The 16,278-nt window shown below is 41.9% G+C and overlaps 1 protein-coding gene across 1 annotated transcript; it reads left to right on the top strand.

Moving 5' to 3' along the window:
* Nucleotides 1-6,166: 6,166 nt before the first annotated feature.
* LOC126388649 (cortexin domain-containing 1-like) lies at nucleotides 6,167-6,634 on the top strand. Its single transcript, XM_050041872.1, has one exon. It carries the CDS (start codon nucleotides 6,452-6,454, stop codon nucleotides 6,632-6,634), a length of 183 nt encoding a protein of 60 aa, XP_049897829.1. The 5' UTR covers nucleotides 6,167-6,451.
* The last annotated feature ends 9,644 nt before the right edge of the window (nucleotides 6,635-16,278 follow it).

Raw genomic sequence — 16,278 nt, 5'->3', positions numbered from 1 at the left:
TAGGAGCTGCTTGGTCCAAGCTGGTGACGGACGGTTTCCCCTGGTGGTGGTCCCCTAATTTTTCCTTTGCAGTGGTGCATTTACGGTATTATTTGGTGTGTGGTTGTTTTCACGTGAGGTGTGTATCATTATGGTCCCTGCCCTTAACCTTAGTCCGTCCCACTTGCTAATAACCCTCAGTGCAGCAAATTGTGTGTGAGTGGCTGGCAAACCTTAGTTTAAAGGGGCCCTTGGGACTGTGCAATATATTTTCATATACTGCTATTTCAGATTTTATTGTATTTGTTGTTTTTACTATCATTGTTGTTAATAAAGTCTATCTATTTTTGGAAATATACGTCTCTGCTCAGCGTTTGTTCGAACTTGCGTGACCTTTTCCTGTTTAGTATCAGAGGTGGTACTTATTAATAATTTCCTGGGGGGGAAGTTCCTCTAGGTGGCGTTGTCGGATTCTAGCAGAACTAAATTATCTAAATTTAACCCTTGCTGCCTTGCCACATTACTCACCATTGGTTTAAATCACTGTATCTCCCTACAGAAAAGTTCAGGTAACATTGTGTCGTGTTTATCTGGTAATGGCATTGTTAACATATGGCATATGCTTTGTCCGCTGACCATATTTTCTCCCTAATCGAAAAATATTTCCATACTGCTGATTTAATAATAATTTAATAATTGTTATCCTCATCGTCTTTCTATCAGCTGCTTGCTGTCTGCCTGCCGCCTTGACTGTGACATACAATTTCAAAAAAAAGGCATAACCTAAAGATGGATGATATGAATTGATGTTTTTACTTTGCAGCAATGATATGGGATTGTTGATCATTGGATCGATGGATCATTACACCCCTAGTAGACATATTCATAGTCAACCCTTCAATGCATGGGTGTTTTTTCAAACATTCCCACATACCTTGGGTCTCCAGCAACCGGCTTTTATGCAGATTGAGGCATATATTACAATCAAGTATTTTCACCATTTATAAATGTCAGAAAAATAGTTTTTTTTTCCCTTATTCATATATTCATATATATAATCAGCTTAACCCCTTACATTTCATATTTCTACTGTATTATCTGACACATAGGCCACTGTAACTTCTCATACACTGACATCTACCAAACCCAAATTAGTCAGCACAGTAATGACAATTTATACTGTGGTCATTGTAACATAGTTGTGCGTGCTGCATACACTGCTACACTATTTTGCCATCAGATTAGCATTTTCAGATTTTTGTGGAGATTAAATGGTTCTGACTGCCTGTTAGAGCATCCATCAGCATTTGCAAGTCTGTGATGTGTCATTGCACTATAGGTTTACTGTGTGAGAACAGAGCATGTGAGCGGAGCGGGTGAAAATTTCCGCTCCTCGCTCGCAGACCTGTCACTTTGCGCCGCTCGTCCGCTCCGCTTGGTTCTGCGCATTCTTCGCTCCGCTCCGCTCCATCATAAATTTTATCCCGCTCCACTCGCTCACCACTCCGCTCAAAAAAACTGCACCATACTACCCTAACCTGTAATCTTCTATTCACAAATAGAACGGCGTCTGCCCATTTTTCCGACAGCCCATTGGTCTGACATCCCATTGTTCCGACCATATTAAACCCATTGTTCTGAAGTCCCGTTGTTCCGAAATCATCATGATGCCCTGTGGTTAAGGTCTGGTTAGGTCGCGGCGCACCATCAAGACAGAAATACGCCCGCCGGGAGCTGTTCAGCACCGCGGAGAGCTCCCCACACAACCCCGACCCCAGAGTTAATAACAGGAGGTTATGGTGTTTCATTCTCTCCTCTCTATGACACTTGTATCTCGACCAGTAGCCTACTTTTGTTGCGTTGCTGATCCTCTATGGTACACAAATACAGTAATAATCACATATCGGAACAACGGGACGTCGGACTAATGAGAGGTCGGAACAATGAGAGGTCGAAACAATGCTACAGCACCAATAAAACATGAGCTTGGTAGATTCTCCGGGGAAGCCCTCTCCCCGCAGCTAGGGACCGTTCTACACGGTACCGCTGGCAGGGTGGAAATAAGTCAAAGTGTAGAGGAGACGGACCAGGTTAAGCGGCCGACCTCCGAAGCCCCTCTCGCCTCTCCCTGCAGTTAGGGACCGTTCTCCAAGGTACCGTTGCTTCTCTTCTCAGTTTATTTTCTGAAGTACACAGTAAACTCCATAGTTTTGAAAGAAAATAGTGTGGGTGTGCGCAGGTGCAAAGATGCATTCTGGGTGGGGCATGAGCGACCGGAGCGAAATTGGAGCGAGATTTATTGGACTTTAACAGTTGTAACCCATAGAAGACCATCCACAAATATGTACCACAAAATAACTCACTACAAATTTTAATTTCACATAACAATGTTATAGGTTTTTTAAATGTAAATGACGGTGGGCCTAAGTGCTCAACGCACTACAAATAGCCATAAAGCCACACCTCTGTGCGTTTTAGCCAACCACTTATAGACTCTGGGTTTCCCATGTTTGATGAAGCTTTGTCATGGAAACATTCTTTGGGTTTAACAATTTTGACATGGGTTCTATGCACATTCAATTTCTTTTGTTAAGAGTTGCTATGACTTCCAATACTATAAAACTTCAGTTAGTAGCCTGCATTATTATTGCTTGAATCACTGAACTTATAATTGGGGCAGACATCTATATGGGGCACGCCTTTCATTCCTTTTACATAAAACTGTTGCTTAGCAAAGATGGGAAATATGATCAAATTGTTCACTTGAACCAGAACTTGTATGAAACTTAGGCTTCGAATAGCCACACCACTTTCTCTTGTTTAAACAAAGTTCATAATTTGGATTAATTTTTTAGAAACGTTTTTATGAATACAAATAACTTACCAGGTAATTTACGACTGGACACATGTTCTGACTTAATCACAGCTTCAGAAGAAGAGATTCACCACCTGTTTTTTTTTTGTCATGCTTCTCTGGTGCTCTTGGTTTTAGTAAAAGAAAATGAAGTGGGCTAAGGATGTGTAGCATCTCCACATTGACAAAAGTTCAAACATTTATATTTGTATGTGTGATCTAAACAGTTAACTAATGTTAGCTCAAGTGGGTAGTCAACAATCCACTTTTATACATCCAAAGAACTTCTATAAGGGCTAGTAAAAGGGACTAGGCATTTTACTGGGTCTAGGCTTTTAATTGAAGTTTCATGGCATTTAAATGTAGCTCTTAAAGCTCTGGCTTCTCATTGTGTTTGCCATGTCAGTGGTGCTAGCTGGAAATGAACTGGGTTAGTCTGGTATAGTGCAAATTGAGACTTGCTTAATTGACAATAAGAAAAGAGTCAACTTTGTCTTGGCACACATGACTGAAGGAAAGATGACGTGAAAGTTTGCAACTTTATTTTAACTAAACTTTTTTTTTTTTTTTTTTTTTTAGATACTGAGAAGTTATGTTTTGTTTTTGATACATGACTGGGTAAATTCTAGTACAATGTGCACAAACCTGGCAACCTACTAGGTCACAATGGGACCAGTAGAAGGAGCTATCATGGAGGGGGTAGACTAAATATAATAACATTTGGATTCAAGGATGTTGTGAATGATCACCTTATGCTCATTCCAAAGTCCTCAAATTGTCAGTGTTTCAGCGTTAGACACTGACGCCAAAGCTACCTTTCGCAGTGTTATGATTTGCCATTGGTCAGCTGGACAGCATCTGTCACGGCAGTATGATATGAGTCAGTTTGAAACGCTGCCAGTAGCAAGGTAATATAAGGAGCTAAAAAGGACCTATATGGTGGGTGGGAATGGTGGTGGATGGATACAACAAACCTGGACTTTTACCAAGGAGGCTAGTGTTCGCCTCCAGTATGAATGTAGAGCCAAACCATGATGTTTTTTTCTCAACCTAACCACATACCGACGTTGCAGTATCTGGAAATATCAACAGCACATGGATAACTAGTGGGTAATATGTAAACATGAAAGACCACTGAAAAAGCAGCAATATGTGATGACTCAGAGTCAACGAAGGATCCTCAAACAGCTGAATTTCAAGGAGGCTATGTCATCGAACCTTGTGGAAGGACTGTTCCAATGTCAAGGATCCTTCCGAATTTCACAGAGGACAGAGTACTCCTTTCAGAGAGATTCCAAGGATGCATGTGTGTATCCTCAGCGGGTATAAAATCCTCACAATGCTTTGCACACGATTTGCTGGAAGTGAAGGTGGGGCCTCTTCAATGACACTTGCTCGGCAGAATTTAGATAAATATGTAATTTATTTGGATTAATATCGCTAGGAATTTTTATCATAAAGCATGAAAATACTGACAGAAACCTCATAATTCACACTTTCCAATGTGTCCACTGCCAAATAATGAGATTTTTAAAATAATGTGATTTAGATAAATCAAAAAAGTTTTTAAATAAATCATTTACAGCAGAGATGGAGCGTCCACCTCCCCTCTTCCCCCACTATTCACATGATAATGACATGATAATTGCTTTCATTCTGTCAGCTGCAATTAGTGTATTTTTCGGGGGAATCGTGGTGAGAACTGCCACAGTAAAGACATTAGAATATGCTGCAGGTCAAAGCATCACTCATTTGTTTTGAGGTGAACATATTTCAGAAGATTACACATCGGTATCATGTATAGGCAGCGGGTCAGCTGTTTCAGAGCAGCTCGGCTCATCAGATCAGATCCACTATTCATATTACTGTAGCAGAGAGTGTGGTGATACACCCATAAAATATGAAACACTTTGTGATTCTGCGTCTATGTAAGTATTGTAAATGATAATTTAGCACTTTTTTCAGCTGTTGTCTTTACTTCATTACTCCACTTACTCTTAAGTGTAATCCAGAAATATATTCTCCCCAAATGTGACCCTGATAATACTGTTTACATTTGTTCAAAAGTGCCAAAATTATTACAGTACCCTGAAACCTCCTCAGTCTGCTGTGGGTTAGCCTATAGAGGATACTTTCTTGGAAGGACTCATCCTACCAAGGAAGGATCCTTGATTTTGAGAGACAGAAGAGAAAAGGAGTACGCAAGGTCTGCAGCTCAAAAATCAGTGGCATGACCACCACAACATCCAACTTCATGCAACACTACAAACCCCCAAAGGAAGGTACATGAATGTGTCTTCTCACCACAGTAACTTGCTTGAGACCTGAACAACAACAACTGATACACTGTCAAAGCTTTCTGGGTCCTTTCATTCTGAATTTATGGTCCAGTGCATTGAGTGTAATTAGACTGTGATAGACTAATAACACTAATTATTTGGTTCATCAAGTGAAACAAACCAAACACCTTGTGCTGAAAGGTCACACATAACCCCGTGCTTTGTATACATTCATATTGCCACTATATCTCCTCACACCCCCAGGCTAAAATATACAATGTGGCATTCATAACATTTTGTATAAAGAACCAGGGCATGTTTTTTTTCTCTTGCTTTGGTGAACAGAGTTGTAGAAGCAGGGAGATGACAGAGGGCTGCTTTTCCTCTCTTCTTACATACATTGGACCCTTTTACATTTCACATTTGTGGGAAATCACCAGATTCCCAGAGATACACATTCATGTGAATGTGGCCTCAGGCATGTTGGACATTTTCAGTGTGTCGCAAATCACATACTTCTGTACTAAACACTTAATATTTTAAGTGCACAAGTATGCCAAATGTGTTCACACCGCATGGGAAAATGCAGTGTAGTACTGGCGCACTCAACAGTCCAAAAGTTGTGTGGAATGACGGACACTACCTTCAGTGGTTGCAACCTTTGTGACATAACAAATTTCTCAACTTTTGACAAGGTGGCTGGGGACAACAAGGAGCCTGTTAGTTATACATGGTAATTGCACTATGTACCAATACTGTTGAGAAGCCATCAGTAATGTTTGTTGGGTCTGTAATGATTTGGTACAATAATGCATGCTAATGTTAGCTTGCTAGTTAACGTTAGCATTTGCTAGCTGCCCAACTTGCCTCTAGCTATGGTGGCACATTTTAATCAGCATTGATGTTGTAGCATAAGTTTGTGGGCGGAGATAGCGGTCAAATGTTGGCAGTAATGCTCCATCATCTGTTTAAAAAGAAGACAAAAAAGAAGAGATGGTTAAAAAAAGAAAAGAAAAAGCTTTTGTCACTTCCGGTGAGTGCTGAACAACAGAGCGTGATTTGAGGCAACAGTGCCCTGTTAAAATTAGTGCACAATGCAAGAAGTACATAGTGCACATACTGTACTATACTGAAGTGTACTAACGAAAGTATGTTTGAGTTTGAGACACACTCTTTGTGATGGCTTTTGTGAGGATGTCATGGCTTCAGTCCCTCAGTCATCTACATGACTCAACATATGTATCTTCTTCCTCTCTCTGTGTATCTCCAGTCAGGTTTACAGGATGGCAGCAGGGTGTGTAGGCGTGTCTGAGGACAGCAGCAGCAGACAACAGCAGTCATGGAGGTGGAGGGCACTGAAGAGCCAGCCTTTGTGGACGTGGACCAGGGCTTGACTCTGGCCTGCATTGCCTTCCTCTGTCTGCTGCTGGTAGCCATGATCATCCGCTGCGCCAAGGTCATCATGGACCCCTACAGTGCAATCCCCACGTCTACATGGGAGGAACAGCACCTGGACGACTGACATGACAGACACTAAACATACATATGCACACTGTGTATATGTTTTTCTCTATGACAAACCAGCAGTCTCCGCCCAGAAAAGGAGGGTGCTTCAAGGGTTTTGTAATGTGGCAGTGCTTCTGTTATGACTCCACAGTGCATTTCATTTCCAAATTTACGGCAACAAGTAAACAACAAACAAACTGGTAAATAAAAGATAAATATGATGTATTTTCTTTAAATAATCTGTTTAATACACATTTTCAAATGGTTCTTTTCTGGTGCCAACCTAGAATAACCTTTTCCTGATACTTAGTGAAGCTGTTTTTAAGTCTATGTATGCCAAAAGGGTTCTTTGAAGCACCACAGAGCATTCTGCAGTGGTTATGGTAGAGAAACCATCTTTGGTACTATGTAGAACATTTTTGTCAAAGAACAGAAACAGAAACAAACCAGGCATGAACATGAAATCTACACATCCAGTAAAATGTTTAAGGGAGGAATAAGCATAAAGATTGCTTTATCAATGCATGGAGCACGTACTGTAGGAGGAGAAAGAAAGTGTGGAGCTGCTGGCATCCGGTCTGTTAACAAAGCCACAATAAAGTAACACTCTTACAATGACAGAGTAAAGCACATGAACCTGGCTTTTTGTATCTACCCACAGATGTCTCCTGGAGTCCTGGGGCTGCCTTACACTCCTTTTGGACTAACAAACGAATTCAGTAAAGGCAAGTGGATGCCACACTTGACTGACCGCACTTTCGCTTTACATCTGTACAGACTGGAATGATGAATAAGAGGAAGATCAACACGAAGAGGAGAAGTCACAAAACTTGCAAAGTAATAGTCTGAAATAGTTGGCATCACTTGTTAGCCTAATTTAAAGCATAATTTGGGTTTATTACTCACTCACTCACTTCATTATAGTTTTGGTCATCATCACTCTGCTCAGATATATTATACACATCAAGTTAACTGCTGACTATCTGGCAACACAGCAAATCACGATAAAGAATAATAAAACGGTCTGATGTTTAAACATTTATCACAAGTTATAAACTGACTTCTCGTTTCCATTTACAGTACCATACTGATCTTATTGGTTTTGATAATCGGGTTAAACTATTAGCTTGTCTAAAAGCTGACTGATTGTCTGACTGCTTGTGTTTCTTGATATGTCATGGTGTCCCACGACAAAGGGACAATGTCCCATGACAATTTATAATAGAAACAGTGGCCAAAGTTGTGATAAACCAGAATCATCCTATAGGGAACACATATACGTTTTGAGGAGATTATGTGCTCACAATATACTGTATACATTAGCACGACTGTGTAACACACATGAGCATAATACTATGTTGAGGTTGACCAGGTTAGGGAAAGTGTAAAATTGGACACTGTGTTTTTGCTGTGTTACCACTGACCCTCTAGGGTGCTGCACAACTTAAAAGAAACAGAGGCAACAATCACAATCATTTAAATATGTCATATTGTCATCCCGTAATGGTTAAATTGTCTGGTGATTTAAATAACAAATGTCGAGTTTAAAGGGTCACTCCATGGATTTTTACATGTCATAATTAGTTTGATAGTTATGGGGAGACCAAGTCAGTATTTAAAAATAGTCGAGAGTCAAACTCACACGTGAGCTGGCTGCTGTTTCACTAGCCTCTGTAACTCAGTGCATTAAGTAATGCCGGGTTCAGACTAGGCTTGTGCCGATTTCCGGTTTAACCGGTTCGGTCCGCATTGCATTGTAACATGCATTATGACAACTTAATAAGGTTTATGTTTGAGTATAAATAAAGTGGAGGAGCCTACAAGTGTTTTGTTTAGTTTGTCTCAGAGGCTGCAGAGGGACTCAGCAGCTCTGCTCAGCTGTTTGCTGCTGCTGCGAGAGATCAAATTTCATTAGGGGTGGGGAAAAGTGCGAGGGAGTCAGCAGTCATTCAGTTTGTTGCCCTAACCAAAGATACTGGATTACTACTGTACTATACAGTATTCTATACTGTACTGTTACTACTATTATAACTGGTTTATCCACTGTCTTTGCCCTAATGTCTTGGTGTCCTGCTTCTTCTTCTTCTTGTGTAACCTTGCGTATTGGCAGTTAATACAGCACCACCGCCACCTAGTGGATTGGAAGCGCATTACACCTATAATGGGCTTTTATTGGGAAAAATAGCTCAAATGCGACCCCCAGTGGTAAAATTAGGTATATAATTCGATCTATCGGTTCGGTTAGATATTTGGCTTTAAATCAAATGGGCTGTAAAATTTTCAAACCGGCACAAGCCTAGTTCAGACTACAAGGTATCGGTACAATTATAGCCCAACGCAGCCGTCCTACAGTGTCGGCTCGGATCATGAACGACAGTGAGTGTCATGCGTGATAATCAGTCGTTTTATCCCGTGTAGTGTGTCATAGCAGATGACAACGCTGCGTCAGGGATGCCTCGCGACATTTTTAAAAAAAGACTAGCATGCTTGATTTGATTTATTTGTTTTTTACCATCAGTTTGACTCATATGAACACAGAGTGATCTGCTGCGCAGACAACTGTATGATAACACCACAGCCTTTCTGATATTTTTGCTAAGCACTACCACGACAGAGTGCAAAAAGAAAAATGCTGGCATGAAACAGCAGAGGCACTTGAGCAACCTGGTCAATTCTGCAATTAGCATCAAGCTAGCAGAAAATGTTAATTCTTCATAATGGAGAAGGATATAAAGGAATACAATTTACAAATAGGGGCTGGGTCTTTACTTAACACAACTACAGAGGGTGCCAGCTTCATTTGAAACAAACAACATTAAGCACAGGCCTATATTTTTACACACAGGTCTTTATTTCTCATTCCCTCTATTTTTCGTTGTTATTTGTAATCTGCTTCTGTTTTTCCTGTTAAATTTAATGCATGATGCGGTCATTTCAAAATTAAAAGCCTCTTATCATTGTGGTGGAGAGAATCCCTTCATATTCTACAAAAGGCCTTTATTGCGAAACATTTGCAGGAAGTTGTTGTGGAGGATTCAGTGACTTGACTCCTACTATCTGGTGGCACTCATTACATTAATACAATAACAGTTTGGCTGGGACATGAACAGCCACAGTGAGTGAATTAATAATAGTAATTATAATAACAATACAAAAAGATGATTGGTCATGGACCAGTATGTAGTCTGTGATGTCTGTCGGCCAAGTAACGCAAGATTTTATGACTCCACAATGGCCTATTCAGACATGCTGACTGTCAGAAAAGATGTTGTGTACTCTGAACCTGGCATGAATCGTTTTTTTGTTTGTTTGTTTGTTTGTTTTATGCATTATTTTCTGAGAAAGTGAAAACGCTGCTAAAAACTGAAATATGAAATAAATGATATTGTGGGATTTTTAGGGTTCAAGCCCTGAAGGGGAGAACCCTACTGAGTTAGTGCTGGTTTGTTCTTCGGGTTCAAGCTCTGTTGTCACGATTGATGTTTTTGGAGCTTGAGCTATATTAGGGATAAAAAGTAAGGATATGAGCCTCTGCTGCTGTTTATGGAAATGTAATATCAAATAACTGGAGTGTCCCTTTAAATCACAAAAGATCCATAAAATGTAGGGAGGCCTTTGTCTAATGGTGCTATGCTAAGCCACACAGGCAGGGTTTGTATGTTTATGAAGAATTAGGACTTTTTTTACAAGACTTGATTGGCTTGTGAGATTCAGGGCTCTAGTTTCGCAGACCAGGCGAGGCGGGGGCACAGCGCACCTGCGCTTCGCCAGCTGGGTGTGGCCAGGCGGATTTTGCAAGTTTGGCAGACCGTGCGCCTGGCGCAGCTATTCCTCTTTCCCACCTCCGTCCCTCCTACCTGCGCAAGTCGGAAAGAGGGAGGAGAGAAGGCGTGGAGTGGGTTTTACACACATCACACCAATCAAATGAGCCCCTCTCCTCGCCCTTAAATGCGCCGCGCGAAGGCGTAATGAGAGTTTACTCAATTCGCCATGGCAGAAGAGAGCAACAGCATCAGACAGCCAAACTTCTCCCAGGAGAAAACTGATGTTTTGGTCTGGGAGGTCCAAGCTCGCAGTGTCCGAATATATGGAACTGCGAGCAGACCTCCACGGGCTGATGATGCAAAGATAGCCTGGGAGGAGGTCACCACAACTGTAAATCAATGTTGCGTTTCTCTCATGCACGCACGCTCTCTCTTTCTCTCTCGCAGTCTCACTCTGTTTCTTTTCTTTTAACTTTTGTAAGATGACAGATGCTGAATATATACTCCCTATCTGATGCTGTGGCTGTTTGCGGTTGGCTGAGAGGGATGTGAACTAATTAGTTTGCAGCTGTGTTAATCAAATCAGGTTGGGTTTCCATTACGCGTGCCAAACGTGCCAAACGGTGCCAAACGGTGCCAATCCCCTTTGATTTTGGTGACGTGTGCGCACTGTCCGCCGGTCAGCCAAACTTCGGCTTACACCGGCTGCGCTCCGCCTGTGTTGACAGTAGACCTGGTTTCAGCTGGCGAGCTTTTAGCCTTTTGGCATGAAACTGTCAATGCGCCAAGCTGGATCTGTGGACACCTCCCCCTGCAGCGCCGCCACACCCATGTCAACACACCTCGGTCTGCCAAACTACCAAACTGAGCGCGCCTCGGGTTGCACTGCTCAAAAACTAGCTCTGCGCGGGGTTCGCGACCCTGCGCCACCCTGCACTGCGCTGGGAAACTAGAGCCCTCAGTGTCTGAGTGTACGTAATGAGCAGCCATGCTCAGACAATCTGTAGCCATTCAGCCTTTACAGTAGCAGCTTGATTGTATGTTACTGTGATAGCATGTCTTCACACACATACATGCACACACATTTTATGTCACGACTCATGGCAATATGAACTATAACATCCAGACACCATTGCCTTTATTCATTAATGGGCCTTGTTTGCTTTGCCATTCTCAACCATTAGTTTGGAACAAGCTGAGGTGTTCTTGTTGCTGTTCATTGAATCCATCATGTATCTGCATAGACAGCATTATAATCTGACATGATTGTCAGTTGCATGTTATGATGTGCCTATGCTTAAAGTAAACCGCAGAAGAGCCATTTAGCACAATGCTGAGTTCTACATCAGCCCCCCAGTTCTCTTTACCTTAGATTTTTGGGACAAATGAACACTTTATGGATGGGAAAATGGCACAGTATGCTTCTCTAGAGGCAGCAGGGTTAAATAACTGTGCTTATTCCTTTTCACTGATTCACCGTTTCTCTGGTTTGCTATAGGAAAAACAGTAAAGGTGGTGGCAGGGGTCACTGTGTTAGTCTACAGATGACTGACATGTTTGACTCCAAATCTAGTGAAATAACCTTGGGTTTAATATGCTGTATAACAATGAGGTGAAGTAAAGGAAACGGTTCACACCACAAAGTGGAGAAGAGTGAAACGTCATACCCAATGTCCACTGGATATGGTTGCTTCACATTTCAGCTTCCTACACCACCACTCCTCCCACCTGTTCACAGTATTTGACTAAAAAAATATATGCATCTTAAAATCAGTTTGGGCCACTCTAGCTAGTAGCTACTTTATAGTAGGCTGTACATAATCCTATACAGTGAGGTGATAGTTTTTCTATGGCAGGCTACTACTAGGTTTAGTACAACAATAATGATCTTATGAGAAAGAGAGGAGGGAGAGAGATTTTCTATTATAAGGACTCTAGAAACTCATTTTCACTGAGACATATTGAGATGAGGGGTAAAAAACATACATACTCATTGTCACATGGCTGAGATTTTTTTTTAAAAACAAATGAATCTAATGTATTCTGGAGAAAATGTTTTCTTTTTGACATCTTTCTTTCCCTCATCTGTCACTTTCTGACTTGTTTTTTCTGTAGGGGGGGGATCAAGGAGGTTGATTAGACCTTATTGATTACATTACATTATAATGCTTGAAGATAATTTGGAATGAAGGTTTTGAATTATTGCATGTGATTATTATCAAATTCTAGGCTAGCAAGAGTAATGCAACAACAACAAATAAATTAGTAGATGACACAAACAGGGCGGCACGGTGGTATGGTGGTTAGCACTCTCGCCTCACAGCAAGAGGGTTGCCGGTTCGATCCCGGGCGTGAGAGCCCTTCTGTGCGGAGTTTGCATGTTCTCCCCGTGTCAGCGTGGGTTCTCTCCGGGCACTCCGGCTTCCTCCCACAGTCCAAAGACATGCAGATTGGGGACTAGGTTAATTGATAACTCTAAATTGTCCGTAGGTGTGAATGTGAGCATGAGTGGTTGTTTGTCTCTATGTGTCAGCCCTGCGATAGTCTGGCGACCTGTCCAGGGTGTACCCTGCCTCTCGCCCGATGTCAGCTGGGATAGGCTCCAGCCCCCCCGCGACCCTCAAGAGGATGAAGCGGTTAGAAGATGAATGAATGAATGAATGAATGACACAAACATGTGAGGTCATGTACTCTTCAAATAAGTGAATAAATCACTGCATAATGTAACAACATACAACACATTATTCTGATATTTAATCTCTCATTTCTGTGCCCCGGAAGTTATTCAGCCTAGCACATACTTAATTTACTGTCTAATACTGATAGTAGGCTGTTGTTTATTATGGCTGCCTTGGAGTCCCAAGGATTATGCACTTGTTGCCGCGACGTAAAACATAACTTTGACTCTGTAACATCACCATTGCTCTCGAAAGCTCTGGTAGATCTACAGTGATCCGATTCACAGCTTCCGATTGGAATTTCTTGGTCCACCTTAAATGTCGCATAACGGCTGTAGATGGCGGTATTCAGTCATTTTCAAGCTAATTCATGAACTGAAAAATTGAACAAATACAGGGAAAATTTAATGAGAATGATCAGTAGAGTGCAATTGTCCTAAATTTTGAGCATTTTAACTGTAGCATATTTTTCTTATTGTCCTTACTCATGGTAAACTGCTTTTCAGTCTTGCTATTTCTGCCTATTTGCTGTGGTCTTGTTTGCTCTGTATTAAAAACTCTTAGGAAACTAATACTCCAGTATGACTGGAGATGTCAAAGGTTATCATAATCCTGATTTTTATTCATTTTACTGTGGTATTTCTTCTTAATGATCTCAATGTTAATTGAGATCATTAAGAATTGATCTCAATTAAGAAATGGTCCAGATCACAAACCACTATACTTAGACCTGTCAAATCTGGACTAGATTAACATAGAGACTCCAGAGACTCGTTAAAACACAGTTTCAGATTTGTGAAACCTTTACTCTATTTGTCAAAATGGCAGTGTTAATTATTTATAGTATTGCCACAACCCAGCCGTTGTTATCTGAAATTTAAAGTTTAAAGTAGAAGAGGCTGACATGAATGGGTTTTCCCACTTGCTGCTCATGATTGTGGTTTCACCAGTCTATCTATAGTGGTTTGTGATCTTGTGACGACCCCCTCTGCCCTGCCTGCCTTGTAGTGTTCTCCCTTGCAGGTAGCAGTGGATGTGGCCAAGGGTAATCAGGGAAGTGGCAACACTTGAGCTCAGTGAGCCTTTAAAATCGCTGGCTGCTCACTGCTCTTTCTCTTCTCTTCTCCTTCCTGAGGCAGCATTTAGTTTTGGGTTTGGTTTTGTCGTAGTTTCTACACCCTACAACATCACACACATACATTGTTTCACTCATGCCCTCACCTGCACCACTGGCTTTACTGATTGCACACTCCATGTTTAGTTAGGTTGTTTTTCTTATGTTTATTCTTGAGTAAATAAAATCCTTCGATTGGCTTTCTTTGTGTATGCGTCTCCCTCTGTGTCATGGCCATGCGGCCCGGTTCGTGACAAGTGGGGGCTCAAATTTGATTGGTTTGAGGCTTTTGCTTGGTGCCCTTATTGATTTAGGGTTTTGTTTGTTGGTGCATGGGGTTGCCTCAGGCGTAGGGTATAGTGATAGTGATATCCATTGTACCTTGTGTTTGGGAGATGCATTTTGAATAGGAAAGTTCATTTTGTTTTTTGATTTGGTTGTTGATTCGGTTTGAGGAGTTTGATCCTGCGCTCAGCGTGTTGACTGAGAGGGCAGGTGTGGGCTATCAGCAGTGTGGCGGGGTCCTCTAGTGTACTGAGTGTTGTTTTTGTAGAGTTTCCCTTGATGGGTATAGCAACATGGTCCTTTTGGGCTCGTTTTTTTGAGTTACCAGCTTGGCTGGGGGCTTTGCCAGGCTACTGGTTTGAGTGTTTAAATATCCCACCGCTAATCTGCATGAAGACTAGGGTTCAGTGAGATTAGGTTAGTTTGGTATAGGCAGTCTAGATAGAGGGGAACTTCACATTAACTTGGGGGGACACTAGTAGTGTCTCTTTTGTGCACTAGTTGGCCTGGGCAGCACTGTGTGTGGCTCTGTTGTCCTGTTTTCTTTTGCTGGGCTTAAGACAGTGTTTACTGTAGGATGGCAGGGATAGAGGAATTTCTAGCTCCCCCCAAATGATGGTTTTTTGGATCGCTGCACTAAGGATCAGCTGACGAAAATTGCAGAAGAGTATGAAATTGATCTGAGTGATCTTAGTGATAAAAATAAGGACAGTGTGAAGGCTATGCTTAAAGCCTCAGTGTGTAAAAATGGTGAGTAACAGTGACATCAGCGGTCAAATTCTAGATTGCAGCGCTCATTCGCACTTGCTCGCTCACCCCTCCCGTCGGGTAAGTGACGGTGGCCTAGTAGGACAAAAAGTCTTGCACTAGTTTTTCAAGTTTTTCAGGAGTATCTAGCGACGAGGTGAATATTTATTTAGGAATCTAAATCATGTTACGATATGTTATAGCTTACCAGTGAGATATAGGTTATCTGTGAGATATATGTTAGGAGTGTTTTATTTCTAATTGTTTTGGTAACACGAGCAAACATTAGCACAGTAATGCTAAAATAACACACATTATGTGATAGTCATGGCACAGTGCGGCAAATATAGGTTGGTACGATTATAATATATGTGTTTCCAGAGTGTTCTTCCACAGGACACAGGGAGAGGAGGAAGAGGGAGAGGGAGAGGAGGAAGACCAGGGAGAGGAAGGGGGCGAGGGGATAGAGGCGGTGCAGGAACGGCCTGGCGAGGAGTTAAAGTTAAAGTCCCACTGATTGTCGCACATCTGAGTGTGTGAAATTTGCTCTCCGCATTTGACCCATCCCCTGAGGGAGCAGTGAGCAGCAGCGGTGCCGCGCTCGGGAATAGCATAGAGAAGGTGTCTCGGCTACCCAGAGGGAAGAGGAGGAGGAGAAGGTGGCAGCCTTTGCAGCAGCGCGAGAGGAATCAACAGATTAGGCTGTAGGCTAGGCTAACCATTTAGCTGTAGCTCTGGGATAATGTTAGCCAAGGCTAGGATAACATTAGCACGTAAACGTAGCCGTCACTTGAACTTAGACGAGAGGGAAAAGTAGTTGCAAACATGAAGCCAAAATGATTTTAAAATATCAGATTGAATTACCTGTCTAGCAGAAAGCAGGCAACCTTTGCATCCCTTGTGAAATCCTTCTCCTTCAGGAGTTCTTTCCACCACTGGAATAAGCAATGCCGTTATTCACTCGCTCTTTGTCCTGTCCTCACCCTCTAAAGCACTATTTGGACGGGATTAGTTTTACCTGGGCACGTGGGGTAATGTCACTTTACCACAGGACGATTAGTTTTACCTGGGC

This window comes from Epinephelus moara, chromosome 1 (assembly GCF_006386435.1).
Source record: "Epinephelus moara isolate mb chromosome 1, YSFRI_EMoa_1.0, whole genome shotgun sequence".
Classification (NCBI taxonomy): Eukaryota; Metazoa; Chordata; class Actinopteri; order Perciformes; family Serranidae; genus Epinephelus; species Epinephelus moara.
Note: the sequence above shows the minus strand (reverse complement) of the source record. Positions and strands in the feature narration are given on the sequence as shown.

Excerpts from the sequence above, each read along its gene's own strand:
- LOC126388649 (XM_050041872.1), top strand. The coding sequence starts at position 6,452 with ATGGAGGTGGAGGGCACTGAAGAGCCAGCCTTTGTGGACGTGGACCAG.